This window comes from Argopecten irradians, chromosome 15 (genome assembly GCF_041381155.1).
Source record: "Argopecten irradians isolate NY chromosome 15, Ai_NY, whole genome shotgun sequence".
Lineage (NCBI taxonomy): Eukaryota > Metazoa > Mollusca > Bivalvia > Pectinida > Pectinidae > Argopecten > Argopecten irradians.
In genome coordinates, this window is record NC_091148.1 from 19,995,776 (window position 1) to 20,023,734 (window position 27,959).

Sequence of the window (27,959 nt, forward strand, 5' to 3'; positions counted from 1 at the left end):
GCAACCCATAGGATCTGTTTCATTAAAAAAAAACATATCATGAAAAAAAAATGTTTTTAGAGTTCTTTAATGCAAGGACGTATATATCACTTATAAATCCTTAGTTAATGTAAACTGGCCACCAGACTCCCACTACCCTCGATACTCCGCGGGTTACTATATAACGTCAGTGATATAGTAACCCTAAGCTTACAGTGTCGAGAACTATCTCCTCTAGGTTTGAAATGATATTTGATATTTAATGTGGTTGTATATCTAATCATACGGTGGCTGAGAAAGGACATGAAAAATAAAAAATAAATATTGCGTGCGAACGCAATACTACTGCGTGTGAACGCAATAATTATTGCGTGCGAACGCAATCAGAAACATATGCATGTATACAGTTTATGTTTCTGATCTTATCGTTATGAATTTCCTATTTAATAACCATTTAATGCCAATATATTGTTATGAAATAATTGCATAATAGTATATAGTACAAGATGGAATTCAGTTGTCGCACAGACATAAATAGTATACTATGGTATCTGAAATACTATACTACAGTGGCACTAAACATCCACAAACAGCATTCTGATATGTCAGAGTTACTTCCCTTCGTTTTACTCCGAGTAAAACGAATGGGAGTGACAATCAGAATCACAAGCAGATATATGATTGTGTTATTAGAAACATATATTTATTATTACCTGTTAAATATATATGTTACGTGTATACATGTATATAAGCCTAACTGGTGTTATGCAATGACTGTAAAAACAATCAGTCAAAGACACAGGGACCTGGCACGAAATTTCTAACCAACAGTATCTTTATATGATACTATAATATACATTTATAAATACTGTTGGTTAGAAATTCGTGCCAGGTCCCTGTGGTGTTACATATGGCTTTATAACCAGCTCAGTATAGACTCTCCGGTATTTTTGCATATTTTTGTTTTCAATGATATACAACTGTGAGCTAAAAATTGTTTTAATTATAAACGTAAATTTAAGATACTATGTAACCGAAACTGATCAATTATCTGTTTTTCCAATGTGATGCTAGGGACATAAATCCTCTCAGCTACAATGTACAGTGTAATAAGGGTTCTTTCAAGGGAATTAAGAAACTTCTTACCATAAATTGCACTGACGGATTTTTATGGTCGAAACGGCCTTGGTAATCATACGATTGAAATGCATTTTAGTACGTATATTATGATGGAGAGTGTGTTTTCATTGTCGTAATGTCTGTAATTCCATAAATATATTAAACTTATTTAAAGTTCATTAATTTTATACGGGGATGTACTTTCAGTGGAAACAGTTTTATAGCTGTTAAACTAAATCAAGCTGAACCTACCATATAGTGAACAAGTACGATATACATTTAATTTTGTATTCACAAAAACATATATCATTAGAAGCTTCAAAGACGAACTAAAAAAGAAAAATTGAAAACAAACCATAATGCAAACCTTTGTCACGAGCACAAGCTTCCATTCTATATATAGTTATATGCTGACATCAAGGATTTACGTCCTTTATTTAGATTATTCTAGATTTTTCGTATTGTTCCAATGGCATTGTCTTATCTTCTCTTCTTAACCTGCAAAATTTATTCTTTTGCAATTAGTTTGTGGTAAATCAGTAACATTATTTATTTTATTTATCTTTATATTTTTTATCTATTTACTATTTATGTATAAATTATTTTATTTTTTGTTTAATTGTTTGTTTATCATTATTTGTAGAACATAGTTCTAATTAATGGCAATAACTATCGTATTCCTTATTTGGCGATCGTATTCCTAAATACACGATGTCAACGATTTACCTGTCGGCGCCCCATTTGATCATCTTTGTGCCACACGTCATCAAATCGGTGACAGTAAACAGGTAGCCCGGATGTAGCAAGGTGCGTGATTACCTGAACCGGTTCAAAAAAGATACACACGCCACAAACAACTTATCAGGGACTAGCGAAGACAAACAGACATTACAGCAGGTATGTAAAGACAGTAATGCTTAAAATGCATTAGTTTGATTTAATATATGTTGCATAAATATCCTAATATGTAGCAGAATAATCCTGTTGTACCGGCGACCGATCTCTCGGCGTCCCGCGTGGGTGAGATTTCGTTTGGGGAAAGGTGCATGAGAATGTTTACTCGGAAATGACTCATTGTAAATTCAAAGTGTAATTTGAGATCATGAACACAGTTTGAGAGAAATTGGTCGGAACATCAAGTCCCATTTTATAAAGTGGACCTTTTTGACATTGGAAGTTTAAATTATTGGATTTACACTTGTGAAGTATTTCGTCTGAATCTGTAAACGCGGAAGTAAAAAAACCTGCAGGTAAGTACGATTTGTACAAGCTGTGTTGATGACACAGCATTGAAGAATTGTTGGGTAGGCCTATATATGGGGTATAAGTTTTAAAAAATCATCATGGAAATTCAGCTTTTTTGTATATAGACACGTGTGGTATCTCTGGCGTAATAAAGATAAGGATATGCAGGTCTATTATTTTCTCAAAAATTTGTCACTTTTCAAAGAAGGCCTTTATATAGCTGGAGGCCACAGTATGATTTGTCAGACGGTCGATTATGACCTAAGACACTTCTTATTTTAGGACATATACATTCAAAAGAGTGATATTAACACGTTTGAATTGATAGATATTTTGATAATGATATATAACTGATGGAAATCTCTTAGTTCATGTAATCATCTAAACTAATAGATGAAATTCTGTCTACTTCACTTTCAATTTGGTGATTGAAAATGGAAATGTAATTGATAAAACGACATAAATTGTATGATATTCTTAATTTATTTTTGATATTATTATTCAATGAACTCCATTTCAAACAACAATTATTTTAAACTATTTTTATTTGAAATTTAAAACTACTGATAATCCACTTCGTGTTTTTATTCCTCAATAATACATCAGTGTTATATAAGTGCAATACCATATAGGATATAAAATCCCAACACTTATAATTAATATTACATTGCAAGTGAGTCAGAATTGTCCTTGTAATCTTAACTATGACAGTCTTAGCCAGTTGTGTATGACGACTGGGCGCCACCTGTTATATCTTGTCTTTATCAAAATGTATATTGTGTAGTATTTGTGATCAATACTAATTGATAGGGGTGGTTTTTGTGACAGCTGGCTATATGCATTGTCTTTCAATTTGTTACAATTAAAAGCTAATTTGTTTTACATTCTTTATACTGTATAAATCTCTAAATGAAAAACACAATGATATTTAGATTGTAAGTTATAAAATATTGTACTTGATTTTAAAAAATATTTTGATTCCATTGTGTATTGGAAGTTTAATAATTATGGTGATCGATTAATTAACCATACTTTTCCTGTTTTATATGGTTTATTCTGTTTAAGCTAACTATACCTCAATTTGATAATGAAATCTCTTGCTAATAATCTAATACTGATGAATTTGAAGTTAACAAGTAATGAGATATCTTCTTTAATCTAATACTGGTTAAGCTAACCATACGTTGACTGATACTGAATCTCTTGTGACAGGTGTTATTAGTTGATTAGCTATAGACACATTTCTGGACTACTGACTGAGACACTAACAAACTGGACTATTCGCTTCCAAGTTCCATTAGCATAATAAGCCTCCATTTTGATATTAATTAAAACCCTTATTTATTGCAAAGTAATTTTGGAGGAAATGAGCTGATGAGAAAAGCTCTAGCTCTGTGACCCATATGATATATAGTATTCTTAATTTTGTGGAATATATCGTTAAGAAACATAAAAATAGTTTTTACAGCTTTAAAACCTTGTGTATGGTATGTATATGTATGGTTTATGATAATGTTCCTTTCCTGTGTGCATGGTTTAGATGTAAGCACATGATGAAGCCATGCAGTTCTATGTTTACTTGGCAATTAAACACTTCAAACAAATAAATTCACCTCACCCTATAGCCCTCTTTGGTTTGAATCTTACGATGAAATGAATCTTTATGGCTTGATGGGTAAAGCGTATGGTTAAATGGGATTATGTAGGTCTTCTTGGTTTTGTCCTCCTTTGTCTCTAGTTTTTAAAATGTGATAATGGTATTAGTAGTATGGACTAGCTATAAAAAGTAGATGAAAGACCTTACTAGTCAACTTGACTTAACATCCCAAGGATAAAATTATCATAGTTGTAGTTCAGAAATATAGTGGCTTTATTAAGTTACCAGTGTTTATTTGTATTAGAGTCTTCACTCTCTGTTCAATGTTTAGTTTCAATTCCAAATCAATTTGTCCTTATGATTTTTAATGATGTTAAAGAACAGTCGTACAATGTCCTACAGTCACTTTTCGTGTAGTTGAATCTGTGGATTATGTGGTAAACGACTCCTGCGGATAGTACACAGGGAAAACACGAATAAAAAGAGACTTGTTTATTTGTTCAGTCGGTCATTGTTCCCTATCCTTTGTAGGTAAGAGGATTCCTTAGTTTAAGTGTCACAGACCAAGCTTAAAATGAATTGTAATGTTGGCCAGTGTCTGGTTTCGTCAGAGATAGGTTTATAACTCGTTGAACGGACATGATGAATTGACAAAGTCCTGAAGTGAGATACAATGGAGTAATCTTATTGTCACTGCATGAACACAGGGTTTTGGGCTGGTGTTCTTTATTCAATTATCTCATAAAAATGGCTTGAAGAAAGCCATGCAAGACATTTATAACTTCTAAGAGACAATATGCATATGGTCACCCATCATTGTATTCATTTAATGTTAAAGTTTATATTTCGAACAACATGTGTGAATCTTCTTTCTATATTCTATTATATTTAATGAATTGCTGTACGTGGCTTTGTGCAATATATATAAATTCATACAAAATAAAAGAAATATGAGTAATTTTGATTGCTATAACACCCGTAGCTGTTGTCACTAAAATAACACTAGAAGTGTTAAACGTCTAATGTGATAAGACAACAATGTAGAAAGCCTAGGATAGGCTTAGTATCAAATTCCTGTGTGACAGTCATTATTTGTTTATTAAAGGTCCTGTTGAAGAATTCCAAATCGAGAGCAAGTCTATATTCTATATATAGGATTGATCAATGATATGACATTGAACAAATCACATAAAAAATATCTGCAAAATAAAAATTTAAAAAAACAAAAAAAACAAACAACATTCACACATTATCAAACTGTGCAGTAAAACATGAACAATTCTCTCAGTCTGAGGACTAATGAAATCACTAAGCATAGTTTGTTATACACTTATTACAGACATCTTATAGAAACCTTAAATTGACAGGGAATAAAAATCACTGTGTTATAACCATGACTTTGTTGTAAACATATGTTATGAACATGTTTTACTGTTCTTATATATAGTATAAGATTCTTGTAAGTAAAAAACATTGATAATTATATAGATTTTAACTTTGGTCTATAATTCGCCATAGTATATGAACTGATCCAACCTTTGAGTTAACTGAATTGTGTTTTCAGGGGTAAATGGACTAAATACACTACTTTTATCCTCCTGTAGTTTACGTATAGTGTATTTCTATAGGGAAGTAAAGATCTATATGGATGTGTATTGAAAGTACATTGGGTAATCATGGTGTATTGATCTTAGTCAGAAGACAGCTGTCCATGTTAGACAATGGCCCGAGGTCATCATTACGGTCTTAAACATGATTACCAGGGTACTACCCAAATTAGACCCAGCGAGTCTTGTCAACAGCCAAATCCCATAGATCTGCTTCGATGAATTGTCACTCACAGCAACTGTAAGGGGAGTGTTCGTTATAGTTTGGGGCTGTAGGGAGGGTTAATTATTCCAGATACACAGCACCGTTTTCTATAAATAGCAGAGGTGATACATTTTGCAGTCAATGGAATGTCTGCTGTATTGATTTTGGTTGGACCAATGACAAAATCTCCCCCTCTTTAAGCAGGGTGGCTTGGTAATATAGAAGAATGTAAGTCCAGGGTAGCCATTTTGTAAACGTTGCTGCGTAAATCGACACTGGCGTTACCATTTTGTGTTGTTTTGAAATCAATACTGATCATACTGGTAGAGACACTAGATTTGTTGTCGAGACAACAGAAGTGTGTCTAACATTCCAGGTCTGACGGAGGATTGTCTGCTATAGGTAAGCCACTGTTTTGTAGAGCTTTTTAATTGTTTCCAACAGACAATTATGTGAGATCAGGTGAAATATATCATATATGCATTTGTAAAGAGAAATATGAACAAGCTCTGAATTATTTAATATATAAAACAATATTGCCATTTTGTTGAAAGCAGCTCATTATGCAAATGTAACATGCATACACATGATGGACATTGTGTAATATTGTAAAAATATATATTGATCTAAAAATTGAATTTACCAGGCGTGCTCCAGCATTTATGTGTAAACAAGTTTTATGTTTAAATCAATTGAAAGCTGTCTCCTGTATTTAATAGGCTCATTATCAGGTTGCAGCATCGCAAAACTCAGGCTCAGGGCTGTTATGAAATACTTGTCTGTTATTGGGGATAATGTAAAAATCAATTTTACAGTACATGTGTCATCAAATATTGTGTAAATACAGTTAGATCAGGAATAGTTTTAAAATTTGTAAATAACATTAGTCTGTATAAGCATATATTTTTTATTTATTTTTTTTTTTATTTTTTATTTTAAAGACATTTTATACATAGACTAGTACAAGCATCACAGAGCACATACACAGTGCTGACACACAACATGCATTCATATATATATATATAAATATAGTATTATTGTTCTGAAAGTAACTTTAATTATGATTAGTATTATTGAGTTAATAAAATTACTTAATTTAAAGACTTATTGCCCATTTTCCATGATATCGAGGGTATTTGTCCTTTTTCTATTTCAATGATGTTAACTAGATAGAAGTTCAGCCATAGAAATATACTGCAGTCTTATTTTTGTCTTGAGTGATATAATGCTGGTATGGAGTGTTATTTCTGTTGTCTTTGACAATCAAGGTATTCGCAAATTATTTAAACCCTAGTTTTTCTGTCTAAATCAAAACAAATTATACACTGAAATACTTGCAATTATTTTTGTTTGTTTGTTTGTTTGAGTTTTAAGGCCCATCTACAACTAAGGTCATCTCTCGTAATTACCACCCAAGGCAATTAAATGATATAGTAACAAACGGGGTCGATTATTAATGAACCAATATATGTAAGTTGTTAAATCCAAGGAATGGTGACGTTTATACAACTTCAGCTCTTCTCTAGAAAAGGGAAGCGCTAATTACGGCGAGTACGGTAGTAATTTTTGGAAAGGTCATAGTTCTGTAGATATACTAGTAATGTGAAAGTGTCACACCCGTTTTATTAACAACTACAGGAGTCCTCTATTGCTTATGAATACTGTAGTTATATGTGACCTTTGAAACTCAAATGCAAAACATTAAAAATATATAGGCCTCAATTTTTTTAATTTCCATAAAGTCAATGTCCGTGTTGGTGAGTGTCCCACGAGTCCTCAGTCTATTGTGTCAAGTTTTGGATGATGGGTGTCCAGGCATTGATTTTCATAGCGTTCAATTATGGTTAATCCGGTCGAGGGAAAGAACTGACACGCTCCTTGGTCCGATCAGTCATGTGTATAATGATCTGCTGAATACCCAGCTGGGCACAAATTTTGTCACTCTAGAGTCGGATCACTCTCACTCCATCAAACCAAGCTTTTGTGTGACACGGATTCAGGGTTCTCGAGAGTCTTGTTCTGAAGGTCTGCATATATGTATGTAATGATCTTTTTAATTGTCACTCACTACGAGTTGAATCACTCTCACTCATTCAGACCAAGCTTTTGTGTGACATAGGTTCTTGGTTCTCAGAGAGTCTTGATCACTTTTCAATGCTTCCATGATAAAATGAGTTATGTAAATAAGAAGTGAATTTTTATATTTTGAAATATTTTTGATTCTATATTAATTTAATTACCAGTAATTGATTAATTTGATAAAGCTAACAGAGAAATTGTGGACTAACCCATCACTCTTTTCATCTTATAATGACGATTAGAAGATACTATCAAATATGAAATAAAATTATGTAATGTATGTATAATGCATATATGGTATACGTAAGTGTAAAAAATATGAAGTAGACATGCAGTCGGGACTAACAATGTCAAGGTCACCTGCGGGATGTCTCGTAGTTGTCTATTCTGTCACACCTGTGAGGTGTATATATGTTTTAAAGGTATGTAGTAAGTAGTTGGCCAGATAGCTTGACATTCCAGAAAATCATTCAGGCATGGTCATTAACATAACAACCACTCAAGTATGAAGGTACAATATGTAGAACCATATAAGGATTGTCTGGCATTTCTACCATTCTTGTGAAATATTTCAAATTACTCGAGGGTTAATTCTTATATTATGAACTGTTCATATGCAGACCAAACAATTCAAACTATGATGTCTATGAAATAATCCTGTATTGTTAAAGTTTGAAGAAAAGAACAATAGTTTACAAAAGAAGAAGAGAAGAATTCCATGGTGTATATGAATTCTGCCAATTAATTGTAAAGTAGCTGTGTGGGCTCAATTTCTGTGGACAAGTCACCCGGGGGTGGCCCACAGCTATAGATCTATACTACTATATCAGCACAATTTCACCAGTTCTATGTATCTGACATTACAGTACATTCAAGTATGTACTTATTTGTTATATATATAGGAAGTAAAAATAAATTTTGTATGTGTCATCACATCCGAAGTCTACCTAGCAGAATTTTGTTTTAACAAAATAGTTTGAGGGTTATTGATCAACATGTATGACTCATGGGACAGAGCTAATGTACTCATAGTAGGGATAACAAAGCGTTCTAGACAAGATAGAGTGAGATCAGTCGACAGGGACCACAGGTGTTAAAGTTACAGGTAGGTATATTCTCACCTGTAAACAGGTGTGGCATGTACATAGTATTGGTCTAAATTGTCTGGCAGAAAAATTCTTTTTAGATCAGGTTGTATTATGATACTAGTGGTTTAAACTAATTCAAGAAGTCAGAAATGTTGTAATTTGAAACTGACATAATTTAACAACTTTATTGATTTACCTTGTAATATTCATTGTGATAAATTTTGTTACATAAACTTCAATATTTTGTAACCATTATGAAACTTAAGTCAGGTAAATCTCATACCATAATCAAAGAAAAGCCACCAACCTGTGGTCAGTATCTGACAACTGTGCATGCCCCACTTGGGATTCAAACTTCTGACTTAGACCTAGGTGGAGGGCTTGCAAGATGTCGGGACAACCACTCGGCCATCACTGCCCCTTTACCCTAAACATGTTTACCAAGTTAATTTTAAGGTGACATAAAGATAATGACCTGATCGCTTCACCTGTTGATAGAGTAAGTATATATTACCTGAAGCTGTTTTCTCACGTGTTATGATGACATTGGTTCTGGTCCAGGTTATTCATAATGGTATAATTAGCCGTCGGGGAATTATGTAATGGAGACCCCAGGGGTAAATTTCCACTAACAACTAGTATTAAGGTTATCATCTCCAAATCTGTTAGGTGATAATTATGTACGTCTGTTTGATGTAGGATGGTCAGTGGCCATTTCATGTTCTTACACTGTCCTTCACAATGGCCTGATCAAGATTCCTTGGGGATATGTGATGCATGCTGAGATTCAGTGTAATGTATGTACAGCAATAATGATACCATTAAAAATACATCAAAAGTAAATTGGAGAAAGTTAAATGACCAGAGACATTTGCACCTGTGATAAGATTCCTGAACTATGAACAAATTCAATACATGGGTAAATTATCAGAAAATATCAGTAGTTTATTTAGGATTTTTTCCCTTGAATTATGGACTCCCATCTTTTGAAAATGGTGAGTATCTGCATGGTTATCAGAAGGTTGCTATTTGTTGCAATCATAGTCTGTCATGTATTGACGACATTGCATCTAGCACATGCACATGTACATGTGAGCTGTCTTTTCCCCACCCATGTGAATTTAGACAGTTATCTTTCCCTAGCTAGCAACCGCGAGATAATTCCCCTGCCAAGTATGAGAGGATATTCTATGTTGAATGCATGCACATTATCTAGTATCCAATATCTAGCTATGGATAAATTGCATGTCAGCACAAACTATTGCTGGCAGACATGTATTATGTATGATATATGCATCAGAAAAACACCAATGATTGATTAAATGTAACCAGTTTAATTACTGAAATAACATGCGAAAGCAATAATGTATTGCCGCCAGTCAGTTCAACAGACAGTGACGGCGTTTACCTATAGCTTAAGATGTATTGTACAGTTTACACCTGAAATCAGAAAACTCTCAGTAACGCATGGTTAATCTGCCGAAATGATACTTCAACATAACTCAGAGGAGCTCTCTTTAATGTGGTGTACCATTTTTAACCTGACAAACAGGTAATTATCAAGCAATTGGGCAATCACTGGTACTATCTACCCATATCCCCATCGCACAATGTTGATTAAGAACTTGATTTATTTTGAAGCCACAATGTTGTTTAGAACTTGATCTATTTTGAAGCCAAATGTTTAGAACTTGATCTATTTTGAAGCCAAAGTGTTTAGAACTTGATCTTTTTGAAGCCAAATGTTTAGAACTTGATCATTTTGAAGCCACAATGTTTAGAACTTGGTCTATTTTGAAGCCATAATGTTTAGATTTTGATCTATTTTGAAGCCACAATGTTGTTTAGAATTTTATTTATTTTTGAAGCCAAGATGTTGTTTAAACCTTGATCTATTTTGAAGTCACACTTGTTTTCTGCTTTGATGCATGCAGCTGCTCAGATTATAAACTTGTACATGTGTAATCATCTGTTACAGTTTATTACATCATATATGGTAGTTAAATTGACTATATAACCATTAGTCATACAGTTTCTCATGAGGGAACACAGATTTGGAAAAGATAAAATTCATGAATTTAAGTAATATTTTAAAGTGCTAAGTATGCAGGTTATGGAGTTTTATAATCTGTTTAAACGTTTTTGGAATCGTGTATAGCATACAAAATTATATATATGGGCCCATGGCTAATATTGTTTCATGTGTTTGCAAATCTGATGTGCTGTACATCTCTGATTATATATATTAATGAATTTTAACACACTGACAGTGATAAATTGGTACACTCTTGATGGTTGTCATAGAAATAGTATATAGTTTATGGTGCAATTACAGTTTACATTGTTCATTACTGAAACTTGTATGTTTAATAATTATAATGAAGAAATACCTGAGTGTACGTCTTCAATATGATAACATTTAAATTAAAAAGTGAATAGTCGGGCAAAGAAAACCAGTCTAAATGCGTTCATTGGCCTTCCAAAAGTTCTCGCATATTAATACGACGGTCAAGTTCTGCTTAGTTTCCCAGTTCTGGCCATTAAAGTAAAGAAGTTGAAAGCATTGAAAGCGAGGCTGCATGGAAATGTAACCACGGATATAGTGAGTCGGGAGGACGTTTTAGAATTCACAAACTTTAAATCAATTTCTTCGTACGCAGACAGATTTTGACGAGAGATTTTATTTTTCCATTTCATAAGAAATTATGCTGGATACATTCACACCATTTTACCGACTTTAGCCATCCTTGCCCGACTGTTCACTTTAACAACAATAAAATTACAAATTGTATCTCACATGCAGATTACTATGTTTATATATATTAGTTTCCTTGATTCCTTTAAAGTTTTCAAATTTTAATGAATTATGAATTTTGTTTATATTTTTCAGATTAAACAGTAACCAATCCAAGGATGTACTTTTTGAGTCTACTCCTCTTGGGGAGCAGTCTGTTTTTATGCCAAATATATGGAGGTAGGGAACAATCATTGTAACACTCACTTTTAGCTTCAGAATTTGTCAAAATTTATATTAATTTAAGTACATTTGTATTAATTGAATACTAATACTAAAACTAATTTATGAGTTTGTTCGTTCATTTTAAACCATTTTATTGCATACAAACCATGAAAGATTTCTTTCTAAATTGTTCTCAAAAATGAAGAACAAAAGTACAGAAATAAGCATTAAGTTAACATTAATTCATACAAATAATTGGAACTTCTTGATTTCAGAGATCACACATTCATATTTTTTGCAAGATTAACTGAAGATAAAAAGTAAAATTACTGATAAAATTTTTAGAAATAAGCATACAACAATAGAGAAATAAGCATACATCAATAGAGAAATAAGCATACATCAATTGAGAAATAAGCATAAATTATCATCTAACATGGTAATTAGGTCACAATAATTAATTATATTTCACCTAGTTGTGGAACTAATGAAGATTATTTTGTGAAAATTTGGTGAGATGGAATAAAAGTCTGACCAGCAATTTTTCAGTGGGATGAAGCTGAAGTTGTGAATGAGACTTTTTTCATCAGAAATTGGACTGTAATTATTTGTAGTTTTTCAGTTAAATAAAACTAGGTCATCACAAATAAGCATAGATGTTGTTATGTTTACAGATTGGGATGAAGACAGTAAGTGAAGCACAAATTCAATGTTGTGACACGATGCAACTTCACCAGTTTAGTTTGTCTCTGTCAAAATCGGCTTTGTCCATCTTTCTACTTTGATAAATTATTTGAGCTTGATGGCAAATTACAAGATTATACCCTTATATTTAGGGCAGATAGAAGTTTTGGTTTTAGTAAAAGTAAAAGGTTCAATGACACATTCAGAGCCTATTTTTTAGTACAAGTCACAGTCCCATAACTTGTATCACAGGTTCAGTGACACATTCAGAGCCTACATATGGACATTTTGTTGAGAATTTAACGTAGTTTGATTTGTATATCTTGTTACACAATCATTGTTTAGAGAAGTTCAGTGTCTTCCTATTGGATAATCGGACACCAGGAAAAGTCACAGTGCAAATTTACATTGGTCGGGAAGGAGTGACATCCTCGATAATCCAGGGGCTACTATCTCTGACATTATTTTCACTTATCATAGCTGTGGGACTTTATCCAACAATAGACTGACGTAATAACTCATTGATCTAAAATGGTGCATCCAACTAAAATCAGTGCAGAAGACACACATATATGCAGGGATCAATCTAGGTTTTTTGGGAAATTATAGGGGAATTTGAATCTTCTTATTTACGTCAAAAATTATATTCATTTTGACGAAAAAGTACTGTAAAACAACTAATTTTATTTTTAGATTTAGTAAAGCAAGATTTTGAGCTCAATAATGAAAAATTTGAGTTTATTATAAAAATGCAGTATTATATGATAAATATGAAGAAATTTGCAAACAAAAGTCTAAAACATTTAATGAAAAATAAGTCACAAGGGAAATTGTGTTACAAAAACGGTCATTTTTTAGCTTCAAATTGGGAATTTTTAAATCTTAAGGGGAATTTTAGGCCAGAGGTCAATTCATTCCATGAGGGGAAATTTACCCATAAACGGTAATAAATCAGAGCTAGATTTATCCCTGATATGTCTTGTAAGTTGCTGATGTTTATAGTGATGTTTATGCCCATCATCACCATATTCTATTGGTTTGTCCATTTTCTGTCTGTCCATTTGTTATAAATTTTTGTTATGAATTTGTTATTGGTAATTACATTAAGATCAGGAGGTCTACATGTTCACTACAGCCCATTGGAAACATGACTTTGGAATAGATTGCTGTACTTCCTTGCTAATCATGTATTCTAAAACTTTACATACCAGATCTTAAACAAGTGGTCATTTCAAAAGAGATTTTATGAAACAAGTCTTAGAATTTTTATTTATGTGAATCTTGATGATGTCCTGCCATCCTAGAAATCCTGACATCGCATTATTGTTTCTGTCTTCAAATTTAAATCACAGTGGATATGTATATATCTGCCTGGCACAGCCAATGAAAAGCGCTACAGGTTATATTACACTAGATAGTGATATAGGTGAAAATACTACACATTCAAAGTCACTGTATATCAGTTGGTTTATGTGATAAAGATGTTATTATTCTGTCTTTGCATATTACAGAGTTAGCTCCCTTGTGGGTAGGTAACAATTGTTACTTCATTATTTTGTGAGTTCAATTTACGTTGTTTTCTCTTAAAAGTATGACGTTATGCTCACAAATACATCACATCACAATCAATACCTACCCACAAAGGCAGATAACTCTGTAATATACAAATACAGAATAATACTTACAGAGTTATAAACTACTTTTTTTTTTCTCCACCTTGTTCTTAATGTATACACTGCTTAATACATTTTACAAATTTTTATATAATTAGAAAATATAATGCATGTGCACCAATACCATGATGTTTTACCTTTCTGAAGAACTAGTTTTAATTTGTGTCCATGCCATGTCCTCATTACAATAGCCTGAGATAACGGCTTCAATGTTCTATGGGTATAAAATGTACTGGAAGTGCTGTACTTAATCATTCTATAGTTTTATTTAAATATGTAGTACTGTAAAGCAACTTTCGTGTGCATTTTTTTCTCGCAAATTTCAATTTCTAAGTAGTTCTCTAAAGTTCATATCTGCGAAATAATATCTTAAACTCTTCTTGCACAATTAAATTCGAAGATATCTTAATTCAATTTTTAAAAATCGTGAAACTGAATCTCTGCAAAAATGTTTTGAAATGGAAATCGCATTTAGTAGCCACAAAAGATATTTAGTTGACAGTAGCCTAGATAATAATGGTAATATTTGTTTCTGCTGAAAACACCCACATGTATCTGACACTGTGTCAAGATCTATGGTTCTTCTGTTCTTATGACACGCTGCAGACAAATAGTACGCTTTTATCAATTGTTCAATCTCCATATGGATAAATTCTATTCATTATTGGTAATTAAAACAATTGTCATATGCTGTAATATGAGGGTTTTGAGATCTCAACACGATGTCGGAAAAGTAGAATTTACCGTTGATAAGTCCCACCCTCAGTGGTGATTATGACGTTCATAAAATTAATGTCAAATTAATTGTGACATCATAATCACGAGAAGGTGGGACAAATTGACGGTAAAGTGTACTTCAACACATTGTTTCGGAATCTTGAAACCGCTGTATTAGAAACGTCACTTGCTAGGTTTCATTAGCATAAAAAATGGGCAGTGTCAAGAAAATGATAAAAAACCGCTCAAATCTGTAATCTCAGTTTCTTTATTTCCCTTTCAGTGACCTTGCCACCGTCAATAACCACGACCTTCCAGCCGGAATATTATCTTGCAAATCATGGAACAGTGGAGTTTAAAGTGGACTGTACTGCTACCGGGTCTGGAAGTATAACGTAAGTACATGTTAATCCCCCGTGAAGACAAATTTGAACTCTTCTGTTGGTAAGACTAGAACAGTTCATTGTGTAATTACGGGTTCTCAGCTTAACTTTGGATGATTGAATTGTGTCTCCTTTGACAAGGGTCGGGGAAAGTGACGCTTAATGTTGTTAATTTTCCAAACATTAGTTTGTAAATAGATAAGACTAAATTTTACCATGGATTTTTATCTGATTGATTTACAGGTATAAATGGAAAGTGAACGGTGCACAAATCAACGATTACATTTTAAGAAGAGTATTTCCAAATGGAACCCTATTTATCAGCGTATCAAATGACACCTTCCAGCCTTATGGTGAATACCAGTGCTTCGCTGAAAACTCTGGTGGAACAGCTTTGTCGAATAAATTTGCCCTTATAGAGCCAAGTAAGTATGGTCCCTTATTATTTCCCCTTAAAAACACCTTTAAATTAGATTTCATTCCCTCATCTTGAAAAATTGGTCCCATCATGTCGTACCCTATCCCAAAGGAAAGAGGCGACGTTTACGTGTTAAAGAGGTTTTCTATTTGTAAGATAATTCTTGTTTTAAAACACTTAAAATATATGTGCCATAATTGTCATACTCATGAATCCAAAAGAGTTTTACTATGAGATAGTCAAGGGAGATCAGAAGTGATCTGAACCCCTGGAGTATCGAGGATGCATTCAGGCCTATGCACTGACAATTAGAGTTTTCATGGCTATTTTGGATTCGTATGGGAATTATGGGTGTTTATTGAAGATATGACAACGAGGAGGTTCTCGATCATTGATGTTGGTGCATTCAAGTAATCTATTATACTACCAAGTGTTCAAATGCTCCTGTGATTCCGATGAACGTAGTTTTTATCTGCCAGAAGCTCAATATTTATTTACATGTGAAGAATCAAAAGCACTTGTTCCTACTAACAGTAAGAAGGGGTAAAATGACCAAATATTGAAACTTCAATAGTTTTATTCATATTCTGGGTAGTTACTGGTGACTTGACCTTTCTAATATATTTTTTCATTGATATTGTTTCAGGAATATGTGATAAATATTTCAAATAAACTAATTGCTTAACCATGCAGTTTAAATATATTCATTTTATTGAAAACTTTCAGAACTAAGTAGCTTTCCAACCAAACCTACTAGCACTCAAACAGCTACCGAGTTCCAATATAAAAGTATCAAATGTGAAGATCGCCCAACTTGTAGACCTACAGCATCATGCAGTACTGAATGGAAGATCGGCGAGGGTACAGAAAACACTATTGATGTCACTGGAGAGCGAATTGCTCTCGATTCCGATGGTAAGAAATATTATTTTTACATCATATCATACATGCTGTATTCGACCCTATAAGCACCCATGTCCCTATAAGCGCCCCTCCCCATTTTAAGGCCTTATTTCAGTGGCCAGGCCTAAGACCAAAACTTTTTCAAATCTGAATGGGTTTGCAATAATTTTATTTTATTAAGCACCTTTTCAGTTTTTTAAATGCCCTGGGCACTTATTAGGTCAAATACGGTATCTGTATTATTTTATTTCATAATTTGACAAATGGTATTTTTAGGCCAAAATCATCAGATGGAATCTGCTGTCTGCCTGTCCGTCTGTATGCCTGTGTGTCTATAGACACAACTTCTTCTGACAAACTCCTCCTAAACTTCTTGACAGATTTTGATGTAATTTGGTACACAGAACCCTGACATCAAGAGAAGTTGAGTAAACTATATAGGATTCTGCTATGTCCCCTATTAATGGAGTTATCAAATTTGTGCCGCGGTGGACAATGGTCTTGAGTCATTTGCTCTGGTGACAGTTCTAGACATAGCGCTACAAATTAATTTGAAGCAGATATTCTGTTTTTGCATATTACATAGTTTTCTTCATCGCGGGTAGTTATGCATTGTGACGTCATTGCTTTGTGAGCGAAACTCACACTGAAAAATGTGACGTTATATTTGCAAACACATGACATCACAATAAATACCTACCCGCATGGGAAGATAACTCTGTAATATACAGATGTGCAATATCTGATATTCATCTGGAATTCTGATTAGTGATTACAAATACTAACTGATATTGGTATCTTTTGTTGATAACAGGTACGTTGCACTTCTTGTATGTGTTGGACTCCGATCAGCAGGTGAGGTCGTACTACGGCTGCGGTGTGTGGAATAAGGTCGTGTCCCTCCTGGCTAAAGGAAGTCTGACAGAGTTATATGTCACTAGTGTCGCCAGTAAGTCTAAAACGGACAGAATTTTTAATGTTAAGTGTGTCGGCAAAACAAATTACTGAACAAAATCAGTTTCAGAGAGCAGCAATGAATTACCGCCTTAACAATAAATTCAACAAGGGACATGAAGTTCCGTGTCAGTCTTAACAATAAATTCAACAAGAGACATGAATTTCTTCAGTGTGAAGATCAGAAGATAAGGATTATTCTGATATATTGATATAATGTACTAACACCAGAATTGTAAAGATTGGTAGAGATTTGTCTAAGCCCAATAGGACATCATATTAGTTATTCAGTTTATAAGAAGCCCAAACCATTCTCCCCGATTACTGGAAATATCAGGGATGACCAACATACAGTAAAACCCCTATAACTCGAACAGCAGGGGACCAGGTCAATAGTTCGAGGAATACGGGGTATTCGACTCATCCGGGGTTGGTCACGATCGACAGTCAAAATGTCCGGTCTCAAACTATGACAAACAATGCACGGCAATGACATTTTGATTAACGTATCATTCAGCATTTTGGATTTCTTTACTCAAGTGTTTTATTGATAGTAATATCAAGTTGAAAAAATATGTATAACATAAATTGAGCGTTTGAAAATGCTTACGAGAAAGCCCTAATTCAAATGCCATTCACAGCAGAGTAAGCGATCGTCATCTAGGTCAATGCACAATCCATATTGGTCAACAAGGGGTACATTTTCTATTATTTAATTATCACAAATCATTTAACACATTTACAAAATACATACTCACAATAATGTTAATAACCAGCATATTTAAAGACATAAGAAATGATATCTTTAGATGTCTATTTAGTAATATAAAAGCGTAACGTTAGGCCTATGTTACATGTGTTTACGAGTAAAGTTACAAAATACAATTTACGGGAAAAGATATGGAACGCACTGATAAAATATACTCTACATGTATCTTTTGATATTGTTTACATCTTTCGAATAATAACATTGTGTTAGCCTTTCGAATGAAACCAACAAAGAAATTAAAAAAAAAAAAAAAAAAAAAACTTTTATAATTTGGCGGACTTCAGCAATATCTTCCGCCTCTTTTGGCATTTACAATGCATGCTTTCTATTAACACGGATCAACAACTTCCGTATTTTCGTATTCACAGGGAAGATTATATACGAGAGAAACACCAATAACTTAATGTCTTTTCTGAAATAATCAAATAAAGTTAGCATCAAACATCAACTTGCGATCGTGTAGGTAGGTAATAATGACACCGTTAATCCCTTGATTAATGACCTAAAGGCTTGACACGCCAACTGTATAAACACAAGATTGTGAGCAGTTATCCATGTCGGTCGGTGCAGTCAGGTGTGACACAGGTAAAAAATCTCAAGGGCCAAACACCTGTTCGACGAATACATGGGTAAATACTATGTATTTGATGAAACGGGGACATATTTCTGTTAGAGGAATAAGGGGTATTCGACGAATAGCTGTTCAAGCTATCCGGGGTTTTGTTACATAGATTATATAGGGAGATGGTCGGGACCGTGCGACCAGTTCGACGAATAGGGGGTATTCGAGGAATCCGGGTTCAAGTTAGAGGGGTTTTACTGTATTCCATATTTGCATATTACAAAAGTTATTTACCCTTGCGGGTAGGTATTGATTACGACATCATTTACCATTTGCAAATGTAACAAAACCTTTCAGGGAAAATGATGTGAATTGTGCTCATAAAATACTGATGTTATAATGGATACCTACCCCCAAGGGAATAGAGACAGAATAGAAAAAGTACTGGTAATTAGGAATTTCAAGGTTTAGTATGATAACACGAAGATTTCAATTGCAGATCCAAGCCTTGTTGACGCAGAAATCAAATATTACAACGCTCCCATAGGAGTTGTAGGAAAATCTGTGGAGTTACAGTGCATAGCCTCTGGCTAGTAAGTATACAGTATAGAGAACATACTGTACACATGAAAATTTATGCAAGGGGTAATTTATGCCAAGGTCGCTTGAACACGAAAACTTCCCCCATACGTAATATTTTGTACATGTATGAACTTTCTTGTGTTGTTGTGAAAGTGTATCTCTATGCAAATCACAAAATTAAAAACACGCAAAAATATTCATATTTACAGTTCTGTGAAATCATTTATTTTCGTTGGGCTCAATTTTCGTGGATTATAAAATTTTACAACTTTGTTGGCACTTAATTTAGTGGAGAACACTTCTTTGAAAAGAACGTAGAATGCTGTAGATGTATGACCAAAAATATTTGTGATAAATATCTTTTTGTTTTCATTTGTGATTTTTGTGTCTCTGAAAAATAAGTAAATATACCTATACCATAGATAACTTCACCAAAATCCACAGACCTTTTGCCCATAATGCAAAATAATTCAATTTTGCTTATTACAAGCATTTTCATTGGTTTAAAAATTTACTTTATCAGCCCATAAAGGAAAAAATGGCGTCGCCGTTTGTAACGTCGCTTCTGATTTGCTGAGATGATCGACGGCGTTATGATTTCATAGACAAAAGAGTCCCAAAATGAATTTTGAGTATTGAAGAGATTATCTTTAGTAAATTGAATTATAAGGATTAATTTGAATAATTTTTTTATGTTATGGAGATATAACACAAAAATCTGAGTGTACTCTCATCATAAACCACTTCGCGGTTTATTTAGAGCACACTCAGATTTTTGTGTTATTTCTCCATAACATAAAAAAATTTATTCAAGTTAATCCTAATTTATGGGTAAAAAAACCAGGTAGATCTCATACAGGTAAAGTAACCTACATGATACAGATTATAATCAGTAGAACAACATAATACTTGCTGGTATATGTTTCTTGAAATGAAGTTGTTCATGGATACAGCCAATGTAGCCTACCTAATTGTGTAAACTGTATTTGTTTGAACAATACTCTCAACTGATGCTTTGAACTTTTTATCATTCTCTCTGAGATAAACTTGACGCAGTAGGGTGCTAATTTTCCTATTAAAGTTTAAACCTGCCTGTCATTTGTAAACTCTTTTATTGATTTTCCAATATTCTTTAATGTATATATTTCTTTCTTAATAGCCCAATACCATCAATCAGATGGTACAAAAAGGACGATGTTGAGATCACAGGTGGGGATAAGTATGAACTGAAAAACTTTAACAGGATACTCAAGATCAATGCTCTAACCGCCGATGATGAACAGGGTTACAAGTGCTCAGCCGTACAAACCTACATTAATAGTAACAATGTTGCCAACAAAAAGACAACAACATTGAACCTCAATGTCACAGGTACATGGTCATGTTAATCAAATAAAAAATTGAGCAATCAAGATCTTTATTTGTATTATTTTTTTATTATTATTCAAATTTTTTTTTTTTGGAGGGGGGGGGGGGATTTACATCATATTTTTCTTGAATCATGTATATTTTAGAGAGTTTTTCTTTATTTGAGAAAATATTTATTGGATAAAATTGGAAAAATTGGAAAATACAGCAAAATTTCTCTTGGGGAAAGAGGCCTTTATTCAACCCTAAATATAACTAAAAAATTACAACACCTCACTGATCAGAGGTAGAGCTGAACCAATCACATTGCTTTTGTTATTGTTTAGGACCTCCTCAAGCAACAAAAGACCAGATGTCAAATGTGGTGGATCCCGAGGGAAATGACATCAAGTTCTCATGTGTTACCACATCCCTACCAAATGAAAATGAACCTTCTACGCCAATTTGGTACTACAATGGGGCAAGGATTACCACAGGTAGTGTAATATGACACTGTTGTCTGTATCTACAATATGGAAAGTTGTATTGTAATTTGTAATTAACATTTGTTCTTTTTTAAGGGAAAAAATACTTCTGGCAATCTCGACTCAAACCATACATATTGTATCTTTTCTGACTTATGATTTATAAGTTATTCTGATACCTGGAATAATTTCGGATACTTTTGACAGAATTATGCATTGTAAATGGTACATTGTTCTGTATTTGTATACTATAGAGTTATCTGCCCTTGTGGGTAGATATTGATTGTGATGTCATGTGTTTCCAAGCGAAATGTTGTACTTTTCGGAGAAAATTACATAAATTGTACCCACAAAATGATGACGAAACAATTGATACCTTCAAGGGAACTAACCCTGTAATATTAAAGGCTGAAAATTAAAAAAAAAAAAAATAGAGAAGTGGAATGTGTTTTAGCTTAATATTTTTGTTACAGCTGAGATTGGCCCTGAACAACGCTATCAGACAGAGTCCGACGGCAAAGTATTAGTGATAAAGAATATACAGAAATCCAACTCGGGTAGTTTCCAGTGTCAGACTTCTAACAGTGAGGGTGTGTTCATGCGTGCAGCAACTCTAGTTGTTATTGGTAAGTGGGTTTTTCCTTGTATTGACAGTAATGACATTGGCAAGGTTTTCCGATTGAATTAACTGAAGTTTTCCATTCGTAGTGTCATGTGATTGAGCTCTTGTTAGTAAAAGCTGACAGAGACTATCTTTACTGATCACAAACTGAAATTTCATTGTTAAATGTAATTAAAGTGTGGGGGTGGGGGGAAAAACCAAATCTTAAATTTTCAGAAATAAAGCTTATAAAAAAACCCAGAAATATCTGTTACATAAATCAACATGACAAAACAGTAATAAAAAGTTTTCTTCACAAAAACTTTGAACCATAGATTTAAAGGGCATGCCAGTTCTCTATTAATGGAACTCTCCTTTTTTTCTTCTTTTTTTAAAAATCTGAAATGAAATTCCATCAAGGTATATCATCACGATATGGTTAAAAAATAGTATTGTTTGGCATGAAATGGAAATAGATTTTTCATTAACTTTTTCAAATTGTGTTTTAACTTTTACAAATTTTTTTTATATTATTACGAATTGTTCACAGATCCCATTGTTGTTTCGACGGAACCACCAAACAGCTTCGAGCTTTTGCCGGAGGAAGTGAAATACATCGGCATAGAAGCTACTACTGACGCCCCCTATACACTCAAGTACTCCTGGACATTCATAAATACGGACGGAGATATATTCTACAATAACAACTCGGTTAACACCTTCCCTAGTCAGCTGGTTCTCTCCAGTGACCGAAAAAATCTTACACTTGACGGCTCTAACCTAGAGGGATCCAATATTTACACGATCGTGGGGACATATAAAGTCCAGGTCCATCATGAGGAGGACGGGAAAATGTTCGAGACTACAGTTACCACTGACGATACCATTACTCGTAAGTATTCTGTCTTAACCTACTATAGAGTAATCTGCCCTTGTGAGTAGATATTTGTCGCAGCGTCATGTATTTACAATCGTAGCGTGATAATTTTCAAAGTAAAATTAGAATCTCAAACTCTTCAATGGTGGTGATTGTGTAAAGTAGGTAACTTTTGTAACTTAGGAAAAAACACTAATTTGTCTGCCCCTGTTTTTGATAGGGAAAAAATAGCGTTTGTCAGGGGTGGAGCATCTTCATACACAATAGATATTTATAGCAAATGATCGTTTTGTAGCTGGTCCTGTTGTGGTGACATCTGCTGGAGGGTTCAACCCGATCATCATCGCCATCATCCTCGGAGTCATTGTCCTCTTTATTGTCATCTTCCTCATCGTCTGTCTCCTCTACAGAAACAGAGGCGGTACTTATCCATGTAAGTAGTTTAATGTAATCAAAATTTATCAGGATTATCAGAATACATGTCTCAGAAATCTTCATTATCAACCATACATTAAAAGAGGATCTTACATGATGGCTATGTAATATGAAAATCAAACAAGTTTAATAATTTGATATGCCACAAGCCTATAGGCTTACAAGTGTAAGATTGCATTTATCACATAACTTTAGTAATAGTAATAATTAATTTCTATCCTATATAGAACGGTAGAAATCTGGCTAGGATGTAACATTTCCGTCTACTGAGACAATCATGCGACGTCATATATAGATTATGATGTCAAAACATGTGTCTTACACATGCACACAGTTGCTATATCCTAAATGCTCATATTCCATTTTCAGTGGACAAAAAGGAACTGGCTGCTGGACATGACCCTGAGAAGGAATTGGCAAATAGTGGTTTCCACGATCTGTCAAGAGCGTGAGTAACACAGCAAACATTGATACGGTATTCACTGTACTAAGTGCCCTAATTTATAACAAAGGGGGTCATTTACTAGGTAAAGAAAAGATTTGAAAGAAAACCCTCACTCAGCCATAATTTAACTCTTTCCGTACTCCTGGTACATTAGTCTGCATATCTTTCTTTCCTTTCATGTATATTATAATCAAAATAGTCATGTGTTAGGGTACTAGTCAAGATTAATTATTTTGCCTACCCTGAATGCTTACAATCTGTACTGAAACATTTACAGGTCTTTTCTGTTCCCATGGTAATTTTGGAAATCCTTTTTCTTTAGTGATGGTTTTGATGACGAGAAACCCACCAATGACAGGATGTCCCTTAACGACAGCGAGAAGGACTACGATAGTGACGACGACTTGGATCAGGAATACGGCATGGACTTTGACACTTCCAAGTTCAATGAAGACGGCTCATTTATTGGACAATACGCTGACAGTAAACGCCATCAGACGAACCAGTCAGTCGTATAAGATCGCTGACACACATCACCAAATGGATTAATCAGTCCTAAAACACTTATACCAAACAGATTGTTTGGTCATGTAAAATTATAAACCAAATATAAAACACATACTATACTCTTTAACAGCTTTTGGAAACATCATGATACTTAGTTTCGTTGTGTTTATAATTTTGACTGATTTGAAGGATTGAATAGATAGATGATAAGCTCAGGAATTTATACTGATCTGAGATTTTACTTAGGAAAGATGTTTATTTTTATAATAAAACAACCAGTTACAATGGCATTGTCTTTTTCACCACAAGATTTGAATTTGAATACATTACTTAAAAAAGACGATAGTTGTCTAAAGTTTACAGAAAATTTGCAATTCAGAGAAGCTGAACATATAAACAAGCATGTTTGCTGTTATGAAACCTTGAATATAGACCTTCAGTGTTTTAAGGAAGTCAATATGAAATTATTTCAATTTTTTTTCTCTCTCTTTGAAAAGGAGTTTTATAATGGTTTAGAAGACATTCCTTTATGTATCCCAATTTTCTTTTGTAGAAAAATGTGCTAGGTATTTGAAAGAAAATATAATCTGTTTGAAGACATTCCTATATTTAACCAATTTTGGTGAAAATTGTGTAAAGTATTTGAATGAAGACAAATTCTGCTTAATTTGTGCCATGGTATATGGGGGCAGAGATGAGCCAGATTTATAATCTAATATACAAATTGTATTTTCAATGACATGCCAATGATAATTATTGTTGACAAATGCTAATTGTTATAGACATTCCACCATTAACATACAAATCCCATTCCTGTCAACATGTAGCATTCCTCATAAAAGTATCATTCCACTTTTGTATTCTGTTCAAAATTTATCATAATACATATATTAAACAAAAATGTTCTTTTTAAAACTATTATGGGATGTCGCATGCCATGATGCAAAAGCAAATCAAAATTCTGTTGATTTTTTTCAAAGATTTTGTTCCTATTTGTGGAGAAATATATTTATAAGAGATTTAATTGATAACTGTGGGACCTATGGCAGAATTTGTTGATTCCATTATGTGTTTGCTTTTTTTAAACCCGATTATTTTTGTAGTGTAGATGCAGTTGTCTCTGTTGTTATTTTGCTATTTTTAGTCTGATTTCGGGTCGGTTTGTGAATATTTTGAGTACATCTGGTCTGTACTACTGTAAACATGGCTATTATTAACTCACGAGTGTTCAATGTCACGATATTCACGTGTTTAAATACACTTTGTGCCGTTGTTATATCATAGGTTCATACAATGACATATATACATAAAATATTGCGTGCAGGATTTCTTTGTCGGTTAAAATGGTTTCTGTGGAGTTAGCCTAAATTTCCATGTTCACGTTACTAGAATTGTCTAATATTTATTAAACTGCATAAATGATTTTTTTTTTTTTTTTTTTTGTGTTCTTTCTAGATTTCATATCAGATGAATGAATGTTGGATTCAATGGAATCTCTTTATCCTTGAATAATTTGTTCTTGTTTAGTTTGTACATTTCTCCCCCAAATTCGTATTCTGGTAAGTGTGCCATTGTAACGCATGTCAAAGGGAGATAACTCTTTATCGTGTTGATGTTATTGTCTTTCGTTTCACATGATCCTCCTCTGAACACCTCTGTACAAGATTTTGATTGTCTTTTTACAGTCCCAGATTCTAGATTGAATGGCATAATTTCAGGTATAATACGGCAAAGCTTGAATATTTTCAATATTGATGTAATTTGAGATTTTAAAACTTCAATATGTTACATTGATGCGAATGACATAAACAGATTGTGCCAACACCCAACAATAGGTTTCTGATTATTTTATCTGAGTATTGGAAGGTGCCATAATTGTAGTTTATATTGCAGTAAGTGACTTGTTACCATAGGAAAACTTTCAAAATATGTCTACAAGTTAGAATATAATATTATATTATTTGATATACTGCTAATGGCACTCTCGATATATTTGTCTTTTAATTATATATCACACAATATGATTTTAATATTGAACAATGAATGTTTTTAGCACTTCTGATGTATAGCTATTCCAAAAGAGTTTACATTTTGCCAGTAATTAACATCTGAGTGAAGCCAATTTATTGGATCATATAATGGCTTCTGATTTTATTTCGAGATTATAGTTGTGCTCATTTATAGCTTTATGTATTGAGATCTTTGTTTTCATGTGATTACAGAATTTGCCATATCACACGACTTTAAATTTTGGCATTTTCTTAATGACGAAATCTATAGTCGCATTGCTCTTGAATTCTGTTGTCACATGATCACAAGATTTATAATCACATGATTTATGATGTACTATAGGCTTGTATATTTCCTTAATGTGTAGATGTGTTGTATGTTTCACTGTATAAATGTCGTTTCCAGTTACATCCCTTTATTAAGTAAAAATAAGCAGCAGGTTGTAGGCACAAGACTGCCATTCATTTGTTCACCTTTACCTGTGTTGCCCAACGTATACCACAACTGTATCGAGACTATAAAGCTATGAAATGGTGGATGAACTGGAAACAACATTAGAATGAATATTTTGCCCTGTAAGTCTTTTTCTTGCATTTGATTATATGATATATATTTTTAGTGATGGAGATACCTGATGCTAGATTTACCATGTTGAGGAACAAGATCAGTCCAGTATTACACATAGGACACCATTCCTGTGCAATCGTTTGTTAAATTGTTATATTTTTATACAAACACGGGTTCCGCAGGTCTTGGTGTTTTTACAGCAGCCTCTGGTCGTCTGACATTAGTGCCCTAATCAGTGAGTTTTGCTGATTTGCCAGGTCGGTCACGTGACCAGAGGACTCAGGTTGCTATGGCAACAGTACCCACTAGTCGTCAAGGTAACAGTTGCTAAGCACCACAGCACTCCATGTTCTTCTGACAACTGTGGCAAATCCAGTAACATCAAAAGTGGGGTGGACAATTGACTTGAATGTGTTTATTGGGTTATCAAGATACATATTTGAAAGTCTGTTTAAAGGGATTTGTTAACAGAAGTCTTAACTACATGGTTTGCTGTGGTTTAGCCACAGCGTTACCTTAGCGACTGGTTGCCAGGTCAGTCATAGCAGCCTGGGTTATGCAGGCCCTGGGCCAGGAACTTTTTTTTTGTTGAAATTTTGTAATATTTTGTATTCCTATCAATGAGTAGACATATAATAGATGTTTATCAAGTGATGAGTTGATGGAAATTAGAAGTACTATCACCACCTGTTCATGGTGTGGGGAGTGCAAACACTAGTCATACCACATCAGTACCAGAGCTGGAATAACCTTTGGTTTTCATTTTAACATTATATCCTCTTGAGTATTTTAAATTACATTGGTTATTCTTAAATGAACACGGTGGTAATGATGATCAGTAGAATGAGCACTGTAGAGAAAATGGTGTGGGGATAATTTCCAACTGTCATACTGAGGTTACATGTAAAAGCTTAGTGATAACTACAAAGTAGGCTGGTTAATCTCCAGCCGGGAGTGATAGTGAGAGCTGTGTAAAACAGGACTGGAAGGAAATCTTAGATATTGAGATATTGGGTATATGTGATTATTGATCAGTGTTTAACATGTTTCCATGGTAACGGTCCACCCCCTGGCAGTTTGGGTGTGATCCCCACAGGAAGGCACGCTACTTTCCTTCCTCATACACATCTAACCAATAAAAGCTTTGATATCCAATACTTTT

The 27,959-nt window shown here is 33.7% G+C and overlaps 1 protein-coding gene across 5 annotated transcripts; it reads left to right on the forward strand.

Annotated features, from left to right (window-relative positions):
* The first annotated feature begins 1,802 nt into the window (after positions 1 to 1,802).
* LOC138309194 (neuroglian-like) lies at positions 1,803 to 27,954 on the forward strand. 5 transcript variants are annotated; one of them, XM_069250339.1, is made up of 14 exons: positions 1,803 to 1,995; positions 11,810 to 11,893; positions 15,236 to 15,347; positions 15,579 to 15,760; positions 16,480 to 16,668; positions 17,471 to 17,605; positions 19,441 to 19,534; positions 20,683 to 20,894; positions 21,218 to 21,367; positions 21,829 to 21,981; positions 22,507 to 22,848; positions 23,129 to 23,266; positions 23,638 to 23,716; positions 24,036 to 27,954. In XM_069250339.1, the coding sequence occupies exons 2-14, from the start codon at positions 11,833 to 11,835 to the stop codon at positions 24,229 to 24,231; spliced, it is 2,043 nt and encodes a 680-aa protein (XP_069106440.1). In that variant the 5' UTR covers positions 1,803 to 1,995; positions 11,810 to 11,832; the 3' UTR covers positions 24,232 to 27,954. The 5 variants fall into 5 exon arrangements, with proteins under 5 accessions (XP_069106440.1, XP_069106441.1, XP_069106443.1 ...); XM_069250340.1 differs by lacking the exon at positions 1,803 to 1,995 and adding an exon at positions 2,109 to 2,348; XM_069250342.1 differs by lacking the exon at positions 1,803 to 1,995 and adding an exon at positions 5,877 to 6,154.
* The last annotated feature ends 5 nt before the right edge of the window (positions 27,955 to 27,959 follow it).